This window comes from Lygodium microphyllum, chromosome 23 (assembly GCF_053477565.2).
Source record: "Lygodium microphyllum isolate KBCC chromosome 23, Lygodium_microphyllum_v1.1.10, whole genome shotgun sequence".
Taxonomy (NCBI): domain Eukaryota; kingdom Viridiplantae; phylum Streptophyta; class Polypodiopsida; order Schizaeales; family Lygodiaceae; genus Lygodium; species Lygodium microphyllum.
The window spans coordinates 109,356,222-109,371,220 of NC_141157.1; the positions used below are offsets into that span (position 1 = coordinate 109,356,222).

General features: G+C 43.4%; 1 protein-coding gene across 2 annotated transcripts in view; it reads right to left on the minus strand.

The window, feature by feature from the left end:
* Nucleotides 1-574: 574 nt before the first annotated feature.
* Nucleotides 575-14,999, minus strand: part of LOC148016606 (fatty acid amide hydrolase-like) — a 30,301-nt gene continuing 15,876 nt past the window's right edge. For both annotated transcript variants that reach the window (XM_087663718.1, XM_087663719.1), the window contains 12 exons: nt 9,312-9,387; nt 9,053-9,124; nt 8,919-8,970; nt 8,742-8,831; nt 8,435-8,515; nt 8,250-8,353; nt 8,075-8,167; nt 2,399-2,467; nt 2,244-2,308; nt 2,053-2,114; nt 1,867-1,962; nt 575-1,033 (listed from right to left, as the gene is read on the minus strand). In XM_087663718.1, the coding sequence (XP_087519844.1) occupies nt 944-1,033; nt 1,867-1,962; nt 2,053-2,114; nt 2,244-2,308; nt 2,399-2,467; nt 8,075-8,167; nt 8,250-8,353; nt 8,435-8,515; nt 8,742-8,831; nt 8,919-8,970; nt 9,053-9,124; nt 9,312-9,387 (950 nt within the window). In that variant the 3' untranslated portion in view covers nt 575-943. The remainder of the gene's footprint in view (nt 1,034-1,866; nt 1,963-2,052; nt 2,115-2,243; nt 2,309-2,398; nt 2,468-8,074; nt 8,168-8,249; nt 8,354-8,434; nt 8,516-8,741; nt 8,832-8,918; nt 8,971-9,052; nt 9,125-9,311; nt 9,388-14,999) is intronic.

Here is a 14,999-nt window from a genome sequence, read left to right on the forward strand (position 1 = left end):
CTCTGTATCTTCTAGCAACATTGGTAAATTACTCTGGTTAGGGTAGAGCGCATCAAGCAGCCAAATTCAAAATTGCAATTGTAACATGGTTCAGTTGAAGAGCCCAGCATTAGCTTAGAAGTTACGTTTCTGATCAGCATTTCCCAAATCTGCTAGGGTTATTGCATATCTCATCATCACAATTACCCAGGTCCACTTGCAGATCGACAGACCATCAAAATCTCCAGAAGTAGCAAGTTACCTAAACACCTTCACCAGGCAGGCACCTTTGAAGTCTAGTTCAAGGGCATAATGGGACAACTCTGATGCTTCTTTTTCATCAGATACTGAGTAAAATAAGGAGAAAACTCTTTTTTGATGTGCAGAGGCAAACGTTTTCTGCAAAATTAAGGGTTGATTGAGGGGCTAAATCTATATGCCTAACACAGGTTGCAAGTACAATCTTTACAGTTTTGAATATTCATTGGTATTCATCATTTTGAATCCTGCCTGTCTCCACCCTCACTCAAAGCAGACCAGAATATCCAAACCAAATCAAGCTAAACCAAAAAAATCAATATTTTTATAATGACCACTTTGAATTGAGGGGAAATATCTATTTTCCTCACACATGTTGCAATTTATGTTGTTGCTGATATCAACTAGGATCTTGAGAGTCTTACATTGGCAAATGTTATGACAGCAACTGAGAGGACTAGTTTATTAATTTTATGAACAAAGAATGTCTTCACCATATCAGGTCTGTAAAACTGACTGTTTTATTCTTCTACTCCAGAAGCTTCACACTGTTTTATTCTTCACCTCCAGAAGCTTCACAGCCTTCTGTAGTTGACAAGCTTCAGAGGACATTACAAGATACAGGCCATATGAATGATAAATGCAAGCTCCTCTTGATTTATTACAGAACCGTGGGGAGCCAATAAGAATATGACAAATTTCAAATTTAATTCCATAATCCCAGGACATCATCTGCACTGTAACTCAGCAAGTCATAAAAGGTCTCTGGTCGTTTTTGCTCAGGAGCCAACAATTTCTGCACCAACAAGATCACAAAACTACTTGTGTTCTACACATGTATTTTGACTAAATCTTAAAGACAATACTTTACTTTTGGACATTGTTTGTATGAGCTCAAAATTATGGTATGAAGTCCATCATCATGCCTAACATCCTTGATGAGAAACCACCCACACTTCCAAGACATGCAAGATTCATTCATTTGGCATAATCTCACCAGACTTGAGAGGCCCCAAGTTATTGACAGATTTTTGCTGTATCTTGCACCTATCCTGAAGATGATTGCCTGAAATTCTACCCTAATTTTGGTCATTCCCCCTTTGCTTCTAGAATGAAATCTGTCTATCTGCATGGAAGCATCAACTGCTCTGATTTTGTGATCACAAAGAGTTGAAATGCATCAATGGTATCAAACAAACTTTCCTGTTCTACCTCCGGAGGACAGTAAAGCATGTGCATTTGAGAAATTTTGATTAACAAATAGAGACAAAAAAAACACTCCCAATTTTCAATAGCCAAGGTGCAATTACTCTACAGATAATTGCCAATATCGTGTTCTACCACCCTCATGCATCACCCTCACTACTAAGGCACCTATGCATGCACGAAGTATTAAATGCATAGATATATGGTCATTTAAGTCTGCTAGATTCGACTCTAAAGAGCCTCCTTGTGAAAGAGCGAGGTTAACCTCTAAAAGAGCATGATTGCTTCACTAGTGTTGTGCAGATCACTATCTAGTACTGAAGAGTGAGGAAGAAAATTGCATCTTCTACAGCCTTAACATCTATATAAGGACTGATGAAATTTAAAGCCTTAACATTTGTACAGCATGCAAAGGGATCAGACCTCTATGACACAAGCAACTCGCAGCATGGTAGCCTCTGACCAAGGGGGCCCCAGCAATTGGATTCCTATTGGCATGCCTGTAGCATCATAGCCAACCTGCAGAAAGAAAGTAAATAGTCATACATCATAGTGATGATCAAAAGTATTGGAAAGACATGATTTTTCTCATCTTTGGCCACAACTTACAGGCACTGTGATCGCAGGCAGTCCTAGGAAGTTGGCTGCAATCTGATATCGCACCAACTTGGCTGCTCTCATGCACCACAAAATTAACCAGTGTCAATGGAATTTGTGTGAGTACCAATGTACTAAAAAGTATGAAAAGATACCCCCATTGAACCACAGTCTTGCCTTGTTAAGATACATGTTTCCCTTACCTCCATCGACATAGTTAAGTTCTCCAGTTTTAAGAGCAGGAGGGTTGATAAGCTGTGCTGTACACCTGCCATGAAAGAAATACAGCATTTAAGACACAGACAAGCAATAATCCAGAAACAGAAAGATACTATCAAGAACAGGTGAACTTCAGTACGCAGTAGTAGGTGTAACAATAAAATCTGCTTTCTTGAAGATCTCTGAATGGTAATGCATCTGCCGAGATCTGAAAGAAAAATGAGTTTAGAATGTATTTTGTTTGATAGCACAGACATATGAGCATGTGTGTCAATACACACCTTTTTGTGAAGCCCATGTTTTCATTAAGATAATTTATAAGGGTGATGCACTAGGGAGGTTAGCAGAAAAAATATGTAGCAGAAACATTGAAAACACAAAGCACTATCAATAGCACCAAGTGATGCAAAACTGTTGTAAAAAAGCACAGAAAAAACAGACAGGCTGAAAAGACGGGAGTCCAAATTGGCAAGGATGCCTTGAGCTAAATTATCATTAGCCTTCATTAAACAGCCCCAAAACTAATTAATGAGTTTTAACCATTTCTTTTAAACAGATGCGGTTCAAGGGAGTTTTAGTGTCCCACATGTAAACCCTAATTTGTGAGGCCCTAAACTTGCTATGAATAGACAGCCTGCCGTCCCACTCAATCCAATCTCGTTTTTACACATTTCAGGTGCTAGAGCTTCACTACCCACACCCTGTTCATGGAGGACATCTCAGCCGAAGCTATCCCGCACTATCTACACCCATCTGGCACCCATTTTCTGCCTTCTCCTTACAGCCCTTACCTTCTACTGCTGCCACCAGCTGCTGCCCCCACCCAGGAGAGTCTGTTTACAGCTTGGCAGCCGGCTTTAGGCCACATCTTCACCATCCCCAGCTGAAGGCAACCCCACACAAGCTGCTTTTTGACCCTGGAGACTACATTTGAGAGTCTGTTTACAGCTTGGCAGCCTGCTTTAGGCTACATCTTCACCATCCCCAGCTGAAGGCAACCCCACACAAGTTGCTTTTTGACCCTGGAGACTACATTTGATTCTCATTGAATTGAAAGAACCTGGAATCTTCACACTACTCAGAAGCAATCTCCATGCATTAGATCTCCTGGAGCTTCTGAGTAGAACAAACATGCATAAAATTTACTGCTCCTCTGCTGCTTGGAACCCAAATCTGATGGCTCCGTTGGCTCCGAAAGGGGGGTAAAATCCCACGACCTCTCATCATGGATCTCCTAGATCACTCCTTTTTCTTCTTTCAATTCAATCTGCAGTTTTCAGCCTCTTTACAGCGATCACGACGCGCGCGATTTCGTCAATCTGTCCCTCTTGTGAAAATCCCCTAATTGGCTGAAAAAGCAACTAGCTTTTTGCATACCATCCTAATCTAGGAGCTTTTTTTAACTTTTTCAGGTTTTTACAATAAATAATATAAAAAATGGGCTAAAATTATCCAAAAATCTAGTATTTTCAAATAATCCATGCAACTCATACTAGTACTAATGGCTCAGATCACATTGACTCTCTAGATCAATAAACAAGTCGGATGATGATACATTCCATACTTTTTCACACTCTGTCCTCATAACATCATGACAACGTACACTTTGTCTCTTCACACTTTGGTGTACATGCTTTACTTGCAGACACAGATGATGACATGCATATCTGGATTCTTGATTCAGGTGCATAGTGGCTCTCTGCCTATACAGAAGGTCGGCATGGTGTTGTCCATCTTGGGGACAACTATGCATGTGACATTGCAGGTATTAATAGTGTGCAGTTGCAGTTTCAGCATGGCTCTGTCTTCACACTTCAACATGTACGGCATGTACCTCAACTCAAGAAGAGCTTGATTAGCACAAGGCAGCTAGATGATAATGGTTTTCATACCACCTTTGGTGATGGAAAATGGAAGATTTATAAGGGATCTAGGATTATTGCTAGAGGTTGCAATAGTGATACTTTGTATCCACTTCATGTATCTAATGTGCGTAATCATGTTGTTGCCGTGACCGAGCAGCAAAGTGTTTCTTTGTGGCATGGCTGCTTGGGACACATGAGTCAAACAAGAATGAAAGTGTTTTCTCGTTTGGGTTACTTGCCTTGTCTTCGTTATGCTGATTTTGAGCATTTTGATCATTGTATTTATAGCAAACATGCAAAGAAGTATCATAAAAAGTAATCTTCTCCTCTAGAGTTAGTAAATTCAGATGTATGTCAGATGCCAAGATTATCTTTAGGGAAAAATAAATATTTTGTCACCTTTGTCGATGATGGTACACGAAAGGTATAGGCTTATCCTATTTGTAGCAAGGATGAAGTGCTTGACAAGTTTAAAAAATTCTTGGCATTGGCTGAAAATCAGACAGACAAGACACTCAAGTGTCTTCACTTTGACAATATGTGTCCAAGGCCTTTCAGGCATTTTGTGACAACAAAGGGATAAAGAGGGAGCTCACTATCCCTCATAATCCACCCCAAAATGGAGTTACAAACGTATAAATCGGACCATACAGGATAAGGTCCGTACGATGCTATCTCATGCTGCATTATCCCATGGTTTTTTAGCAGAGGCTGTTATGACAGCCGTACACTTTATTAATCAGTCACAAAACAGGTCTTTTGGGGGAGGAGGGGGGGGGGGGGGGGGGGGGGGGGGGTGGAGTTCCCCAAGAAGCGTGGTCAAGCAAAGCCACCTTCATATGCTCATCTGAAAGTGTTTGGCTGTGAGGCTTTTGTACACATTCATAAAGAAAAGCCCAGCAAACTTGAGCCAAAGCCTGTAAATGCATTTTCCTAGGATATAGTAACAAAGGCGAAATTGGGTATAGATTGTGGGATCCCGAGAAAAGGAAAGTAGTACGCAGCAATGATGTTATCTTCTGGGAAGATCGCATGCATAAACAGCCCGAAAAGACTGAGGAGGTCCGTAGGGTTGTATTCTGGGAAGAAATACCTTTTGGACAGCAAAATGTACCCGCTGTACAGCAGCAAATACCTGCTGTAAATGAACCTGTAAATGCAGAAAATAATGCTGAAAATGATCAGCCAGCTATTGCCCATGGTAATGAGCCACTACATGTGCAGGAACAGCCAGGACAACAAGCTGTTAATGCTGATTTGCAAGCTGAAATGCCAGGACAGTAAGCTGAAAATGCTCAACAGCCAGCAAACAATGATCATTGGGTTAGGAGATCGTCTAGGGCTACTAAACAACCTGACGGATTTGTTCCTGGTGCAAACAATGTGGCTGATTATGTCATGTTGACAGACTATGGTGAACCATCTTGTTTCAAGGAAGCAATGGACAGATAGGACAATAAGAAATGGTATAAAGCCATGTTGTCAAAAATGGAATCTCTTGAGAAAAATGGCACTTGGGACTTGGTGCAGTTGCCTAAAGGGCAGAAAACACTTCCATGCAAATGGGTTTACAAAATAAAGGCCACTTCTGGTTCCTCACCAAAATATAAAGCAAGATTGGTTGCAAAGGGGTACAAGCAGGAGCATGGAACTGACTTTGATGAGATTTTCTCTCCTGTAGTCAAGATGACTACATTGAGAACCATTTTGGGCTTGGTTACAGGTGAAGATATGGAGCTCATACATATGGATGTAAAGACTGCGTCTTTACATGGTGATCTGCATAAAGACATATATATGAAGCAGCCTGAAGGGTTTGTGGAAAAAGGAAAAGAAAAGATGGTATGTAAACTCAAAAGGAGTTTGTATGGACTAAAACAAGCACCAAGAGAACGGTATCATAAGTTTGATACATTCATGCAGTCTCGAGGCTTTCATAGAAGTCAAGTGGATCGCTACTTGTGCACCAAGAAGGCAGCAGATAGCAGCCTGATTATCTTGGTTTTGTATGATGATAACATACTGATTGCTGGCAGGAATACTCATGCCTTGGATTCACTGAAGCAAAGTCTTCATGGCAGCTTTGACATGAAGGATCTTGGTGATGCAAATCACATTCTTGGCATGCGAATACTCAGAGATAGGTCGATAGGCTTACTCTATCTATCTCAGCAAGAGTATATCTCCAAGGTTTTGCAGTATTTCAATATGAAGGGGGGGAAAACGATTGGGGTTTCATTGCCTCCATATGTAAAACTCAGTGCAGAGGACAGCCCTACATCCGATGATGAGAAGGCTGAAATGGCCAAGTTACCATATGCTTCAATTGTTGGCAGTTTGATATACGCTATGGTTGCTAACGACTTAACATTGCCTTTGCAATGGGAGTGGTTAGCAGATACATGGCAACCCCTGGCAAGAAGCATTGGGATGCAGTGAAAGGTATTATGAGATACCTCAAAGGCACAAAGGAGTTGTGCATCTGCTTTGGGAAGCAGAAGGCATCTGTTGTTGGCTTTACAGCCAAATATAGCTCCAAAAAAACACCCCAAGGGCCAGCCACGCCCTCTCTAGGAGTTGTTGCTTGTTGCCAAGAGCTGCTGCCCTGCTGTTGGAGGTGCCACCCATCTGCTAGAGTTGCTGCACTTGGAGAACCATCACCTGCTGTCTCAGCCTGCTGCCCTACTGCCCTGCCATGTCATCATCTACTCAGGACTGCTGCAGGTTGCATTGGTGCTCCCAGGGAAGGACAGCTGACATCATCATTTTCGCTATCTACTGCTGCTTGATGGACTGCATTTCAGCCAGCATACCCTGTGATTTCTTGGCTGGAGTCTACACCACAATCCTCCTACCTGCAAGGCTGCATTTCGCTCCCTCTACTACTGCCCACAGCATCAGCCTACATGGTACACTGCTGTTGCTGCATTTTGGGATCTGTCTCAAGTACAACACACCCTTGGAGCTATTCTCAATGTCTTCAACACAACTCTCAGCTCAAATCTGCCCCAGTCCTTGAGACATGAAGGTTCAAAAACCTTGTATCATCTTCATCTCTATATAGTATCTTCATTGAACATTCATCAAATTGTGTTTATCGTGTTGTCTTACATTTGCATCTCTCTATGTTTGCCCTAACATTTCTTTACCAAAGGATGATGGCCTTGGATGGTTCTCCCTTAATGCTGGGGCATATTTTCAAGGGGATGATAGCCTTTGATAGCTATCCCTTGAGTGAAGAGTTGGCAATGACGCTTGTCCTTTTGGGCCATGACACTTATTAGTGTGCTGTAGTCACAACTGACACAAAACGGGACTGGGGTGGGGGACGGGGACAAATTGCCATCACTTGTGACTACATAGTCACATGGAATGGGACGTGGGATGAAAAGAGGCTACTGTCCCTGCAATTCTCAAGTCCAAACATGACCATCGCTTGTGACTACGTAGTGTGTACACGGGTGATACCACCAGCCAGTGATTCTGTAGCATACACAATGACCAGTGTTAGCATTTATGTACACTTAGGAGCTATTATTCATACCCCTTTTGTAGTCACTGGCACCTATAAAAGGAGTACCAAAGTCCTAAGCCTTAGACCTCTCCAATTGTCAAAAATGTGCATGCAAGCTGTAGAAAGAGCCATAGAGATATTATCAAGCCTGATGCAGCAGAAAGAAACTGTAGGTCTATGCTGTTGTGTAGTACTTGAGCAGAAAATTCTTGGAAGCTATAACCACCTAGGAAAATGAGTTTTCTTAAGATGATGTACTTGTTGGTGTTCTCTTTTACATCATTGATGAAAATACCAACAGTGCTCTCCATTTAAGACAGATTGGAATGGTGCAATCGACTGAAATTCTATATACCATGATGTAGAATCTGACCTGCCAATGAGATCACACAATTTCTACATGTAAGTATCTCTTATTGACTTGAAAATATCATACCTCATCCTCTGTGCTGCCAAGAATTCATGGCTGCTAAAGCTATTGTACACGGCAAATCCAACACGGACATCAAAACCTGACTGCGTCTTTCCTCTGTGGGCACATAACTCTCTGATAAGATTTTGCTCAGGTTTCCATGTCAAAAAGATTTAAATAGGCCAAATTTCATTCATACAGCTTTGCATAGTCAAGACCAAGAGATGTCTTGCATTCACTAGCAATTGTGACATAGTGTGCAAGCCGCATCTCTTCTACCTCTGGCAAAGTCACCTCTATCACCTTCACAAAGGCAAACTGGTTAATTCAATTGTATTCTGAAAACAGCAACAAATGAAAAACCACACATGTTATAAATAAGACCTGGCATCCATAATACTGCTGCAAGAGACCCAACACTTTGTAGCAGCCTTCAACTATTGAAACATCACAGTCTTCAAACCACTGTTCCCCAATCCATTTGCATTTGAGAATGAAGCTTTTGTAAGGGACTTTGCAAGTCAGATATCAACTACGTAAAGCTATCTTGTATTATGCCTTCCAAAGAGAAACTCAAAATCAAACATGAATAACTCCAACTTTGCTTTAGCCATATTGATTGTCTCCTTTTTACCCCACAAATTTAAATATAATTCATGAGGAAACCCAACAATCACAAGATAAACCCTACCTTGGTGTATTTTGCAAATCTAATGCTTCCTATCAAGCTTTTGCCCTGTGAACTTTCTAACTCTTTTAGGATTGGTATGTGGAGAGCTGGCTGTCAGAAATGATAGTATGGACAAGGACTCAGAATCATTAGGACCAGCAAAAAACTGTTCAAGATAAAAACAATTGAGCAACTTACTGGTTGTGATACTATGTGTTCATTTGAAGGGGACCCGTGTATGACTGCATAGCTACAAAAGAATCAGTTGATCGATATTTAGAGGATAGAGCATGTCAAGATCCAGTGCTCCACCCCCAAAAAAGGGAACTTACACTAGCAAAGCATCTTCCACTGATGCTGCATGAATGCCAGTCATACCAAGCGTCCAGTTAAGAGGCAATACTCTGCAACAGAAACAAAATAATTCATAAAAATTTACATGTATGATTATCTGACAGCAACCTTAAAACCAGGGGTTACTATCATCTAACCCAAAAAAAGATTGGAAACCACAGTCAACTAGCACAAACTTCGCTTAAGATATGAAGAAAGGGAGGTTTTAGCTTTTATCTTGGAAAGAAAAGGACCCACCCAGATGGAGAAACCCTGCCAAATGTGCTTTTAAACCCAACTACTCCGCATAGAGCTGATGGCATGCGTACAGAACCTGTTTTTTTTTTTTTTTTTTTAAGATATAAAGTGTCAACATTTTCAGTTGATCTTGCACAAATATCTGTTAAATAAAAACATTTCAACACTTGGGCATGAAATGCCTTCTTGTCATCTTGTGCTAGAAGTCATGAAACTGAGCATACATTAAGACATCAAAGCCTGTTAAGTATCAACATGCAGCAGGTAAGAATGGCACACCAAAAGCATAAGCAAATCTACAGTGACGCCACTTAAGCTAGGCAATTGCTAAATAAGCTAGTCAAACCCTAAAATTTTCATCAGAAAGTTCAGATTCATGCAAGTGCCTCGAGTGTCAATGCATAACATGTTGGCTGTAACTCTTCCTTCACTGATTTAATAACTTGTCACTGTAATCACAGAATAAAGTCACGTTTGCTGCTTGATGGTGCGTAGAAGACTACCACAGAAGCCTTGATTAAATAGTTATAATTTATCACCTTTGAGAGGCACCTTCAATTGTCATTCTTTACAGTTGAGGCATCAGTAAACAAAAGGATCCAATGCTCAAAATCTATTGAGCTCTCCATGGTTTTGCTGTCAGTGAGGCCAACAGAGTCACAAAGACCTCAGTACCTAGGGCTTTGGCTTCTTAGTTTGGGCACTTCAGACCAGTTATCCAGACACCCATGTCTTTGACACCAGCCCACTTCCCATTTGATCCTCAGGGTTTCCCTTGTGGCCTTGTGCTGCTGTCCATGCTGTGTCTATATAAAGACAGCCTAGTAGTTTCAAATCCCAAGCAGATTGTGTTAAGAATCGTGTGGTGGGAGGACTTGCTTGAGCTACTGCACCAAACACACACTGTATACACAAGAGGAAGCTCACTCAAAAACATAAGAAGAGAGATAGAGGCCAAAATGTTTTCTTGCTCGTTTCTTCTTCTTCTTTTTACACACAATACAATGTACACAAAGTATAGATAAGATACAACATAAAAGAAAGTGGCCCACTAAGTCAAACAATGCATAGCTAACTACACTAGTCGACTGGCGCTATATCTATGGCCTTGATTTTAACATCCAGGTGCAGCTAAGTAGTGTCATCTTGGTGGATATAGACATTGCCATCAGACGAGTGCAAGAAATAGAATCCCAACTGCAAGCGGCCTATGCTTCTCGAATCAATCCCAATATGGGTCTAGCATCGGAAAATAATTCGCAATTGATCAATGGCAGTGGAAGCCAAGGGATAGGGATGGCCAACCCTAATGGGAGAGGGAACGTGGTACTGAATGTGCCTTTATTGCCAGCTCCACCTAGTGTGACTATGCCTATGGCTAGTCAAATGCCTCCAAATGTGGGAGGCCAAGTAGCAAACCCTAACGTCATTCGTGTGGGTCAACAACCAGTGCAACCAATGCCTAATCAAATTGTGCGGTCAAGGGACCGATGGGTAGATGATTAGGGCTACTTCAAAAAGGGAAACAAGAGAAGAGTGAGGTGGAGATGTAATGCTGCATGCTGAAGAATGCTCATGCAGCAAGTACCACTTGGACAATGTCCCTCGTGGGGAAATTGTTCACTTGCCCAAGCGCCGGAGTACAAAGATGATGAAAACATGCATTGCATAGGAGGAAGGTCAGACTTTGTGTGGTACCGAGAACCATAAGGATATACCCGTACTCGATCTCGAAAGGTGGCTCCATGCTAACCAAGTGACCAAGGCAAGAAGAGAAGAGGAGGAAAAAGATGTAGAGAATCCCTGGGATCCAAGATGTCCACCGGAAAGGGAACCTGCAGTAAATACCAGTAGACAGAGTGAACTGGAGAACCCGAAACACAATCTCAGGAGAGAAGCCACTAGCTCCGTGCATCCATGCTGGAAGGAATACAAAGGCCTCGTCACCAAGTCGCGGCTGAACCTCCGAGGTCCCGATCTAGGTGGTACCTAAAGATCCTGGGTATTAGTAGAAGAGATGACTAATCGAAGACAGGCACCGCAAGAAAGTAGAGGACGGGTGAAGAACTTCATGTGGAGTAGGTTCCCCCTCTAAGGTGGGAGGTGGAGGGGCCTCCGCTGAAGTCGAAGAAGAAGTAGATGCCCCCTCTGAGAGCAAAGAAATAACATCCCCCTCTAAATCCCCCTTTGAAGTAGATAGGGGATTCAAAAACTCATGGATCACGAACTCCGAAATGTTTGAGCCAAAGAAGGTATCTAGGGTGCCGAAGAGCTCCCAGAGGTAGCCTCTCGAACCTGAGTAGTTGAGGGTAGGGAAGGGTGGGGCTCAGAATGAGCAAGAGGTGGGCAACAGTCGTTCTCTCAGTGGAGCAGACTGAGTAGCCGAAGAAGAGGAAAGAGTCAAGCAGCCACTGTCTCTCGAAGGAGCAGACTGACAAGGAGACGGTATCAAACAATCACTGTCTCTTGATGGAGTGGACTGCAGAACCGCGAGCCATGGTAGCCATTGTACCTGAAAATAGGTAAGAGAAGATTGCCGCTGACATTGCAACGATCTCCAGGAGGTCGTAGCACCAATCGATCGTGCATGTGCTCGAAAGAACTTAGTGTGCATCGGATGCATCTTATTGCCTTGAGCATAGTACTCTGATAGCCGATGCAGAACAATCTCTATGGCCCAGAAAGGAGAGGTGGCACAAGGAGTGTCTGGTGGAAGACGCATATACTCCGGGGGGGTGGGGAGCAAAGGTCGAAGCTGGCAAGCATCGGTGGTGTGTCCGGTGATGCCACACTAGGAGCACCCAATAGTCTGGTCATCTATTGGTAAAGAAGCCATGGATACCAGTGTGCCTTGCTTAAGAAGGAAGAGGTCAGCCACCACCATAAACCACGAACCGCAATGTCCACCTCAAGGGGTGTAAGGGCAGTGTGAAACACGAACCGCAATGTCTACCTCAAGGGGTGGGAAGGCAGTGGAAGGGCTAGAAGTGAGCTGCTAGTGGGAGGAGGATGCAACCAGCAGTAAGAGGTTGCAAAAAAAACGTAGGTGAGGAGAGAGAAAGACTAAAAACGCAGACAGGACAACCTGCAGGAGAGAAATACTAAAAACGCAGGAAAAAACAACAACAGCAGTCAATATGCTGAAATCAGCTCCGAACAGTTTGTAATAGGCTCGAAACAAGCGCCAAACTGTTGTAGACAGCAATGGTCAGCTTGGACCGCGATGTCCTCCGCGTTTGGGGTGTGGGCAACAAGCTGAAATACCTGAAATCTGCAAAAACGAGATTGTTTTCTGAATGGAGAGTGAACAGCAACAGTCGTTCTGCTGTAAACAGCTACAAACTGCGGGTGGAAGGTTGGAAACAAGTGCCAGATTGTAGATAACAGCAAGAGACAGCTGAGACTGCGATGTCCTCCGCGGCGGGGAGGAACACGGAGTGAACTCAACAAACATGGAAAAGAGAAGAGAAGAGAGAAAAAAACTCTGATGAATGGAATGATGAAGTTCTGAATCATGGAGTGAATGTGATACAAGGAAACAAGGGTGCCGTAGCACAAGGAAGATGATGGAGACAGCCATGAACCACGAACCGCAATGTCCTCCTGAAGGGGTGTGAGGGTAGTGGAGAGGCTAGAGAGAAGAGGTAATGGACTGAACGAATCAGCCGTGGTGAATGAATGAGAGAGTGGCCTATAAATAGACATAGTCAGTCTAGGATGGCGCCCCCGATGCAAACCCTAAACGCAAAACGCACAAACATAAAAAACACAAACTGCAGGTGAAGGGTGAAGTGTTTCTCAACAGTGCTCCTATTGTGGCATCACCGGACAAACCACGATGCTTGCCGACTTCGACCTTTGCTCCCTACCCCCCCGGAGTATATGCGCCTTCCACCAGGCACTCCTTGTGCCACCTCTCATTTCTGAGCCACAGAGATCATTCTGCATCGGCTATCAAAGTACTATGCTCAAGGCAATAAGACGCATCCGATGCGCACTAAGTCCTTTCGAGCACATGGAGGATCGATTGGCGCTACGACATCCTGGAGATCGTTGCAATGCCAGCGGCAATCTTCTCCAACCTATTTTCGGGTACAGTGGCTACTATGGCTCGCGGTTCTGCAGTCCACTCCATCGAGAGATAGTGATTGTTTGATACCGTCTCCTCGTCAGTCTGCTCCTTTGAGAGACAGTGGCTGCCCGACTCCTTTCTCTTCTTCGGCTACCCAGTCTACTCCACTGAGAGACAGTGGCTGTTGCCCACCTCTTGCTCATTCTGAGCCCCACCCTTCCCCACCCTCAACTACTCAAGTTCAAGAGGCTACCTCTGGGAGCTCCTTGGCACCCCAGATACCTTCTTCGACACGACCGGCAACACTTCCTTCGTCATCAGACATTTCAGAGTCTCTGATCCATGAGTTTTTGGATTCCCTATCTACTTCAGAGGGGGATTCAAAAGGGGATGTTATTTCTTTGCCCTCAAAGGGGACATCTACTTCTTCTTCGACTTCAACGGGGGCTCCTCCACCTCCCACCTCAGAGAGGGAACCTACTCCACATAAAGATCTTCACCCATACTCTACTTTCTTGGGGTGGCTGTCTTCGACCAATCATCTCTTCTACTAATACCCAGGATCTTCAAATACCATCTAGATCGGGACCTCGGAGATTCAGCCGCGACTTGGTGACGAGGCCTTCGTATTCCTTCTAGCATGGATGCACCGAGCTAGTGCCTTCTCTCTCGAGGTTGTGTTTCTGATTCTCCAATTCACTCTGTCTACCGGTCTTTACTGCAGTTTCCCTTTCTGATGAAAATCTTGGATCTTAGGGATCCTCTACATCTTCTTCCTCCTCTTCTCTTCTTGCCTTGGTCACTTGGTCAGCATGGAGCCACCTCTCGAGATCAAGTACAAGCATATCCTTATGGTTCTCGGCACCACACAAAGTCCGACATTCCTCCTATGCATTGCATGTTTTCATCATCTTTGTACTAGGGCGCTTGGGCAAGTGAACAATTTTCCCACAAGAGACACTGTCCAAGTGGCAGCTGCTACATCAACATTCTTCAGCATATAGCATTGCATCTCCACCTCACTCTTCTCGTTCCCCTTTTTGGGCTTGAGAGGGGGTATTGAGAAACCCTTCACCTGCAGTTTGCGTTTTTTGCATTTCTACGTTTTGCGTTTAGGGTTTGCAGCCTCAAAAAGGGGCGCCATCCTAGACTGATTGTGCCTATCTATAGGCCACTCTCTCATTCATTCCTTAAGGCTGATTCATTCAATCTGTCACCTCTTCTCTACAGCCTCTCCACTACCCTCACACCCCTTCAGAAGGACATTGCAGTCGTGATTCGTGGCTATCTTCATCATCTTCCTTGTGCTACGGCACCCTTGTTCCCTTGTATCAGATTCACTCCATGATTCAAGTCTTCATTATTTCATTCATCAGAGTTTCTTCTCTCTTCTCTTCTCTTCTCCATGTTTGCCGAGTTCACTCCGTGTTCCTCCCTGCCAACCCTACTGTCTCGCTGGTACGTTATCTTTTGACAACCAAGAGATACATTCTGTGTAGGCCCCTAAATATCTGTATACACAACATCAAGTATATTTCTACTCAATTCTCTGTTATGCGAACAGGGTTTTCTTGCCTAATTACCAAACTGAGATGCTTCACACACTTTATGAAATT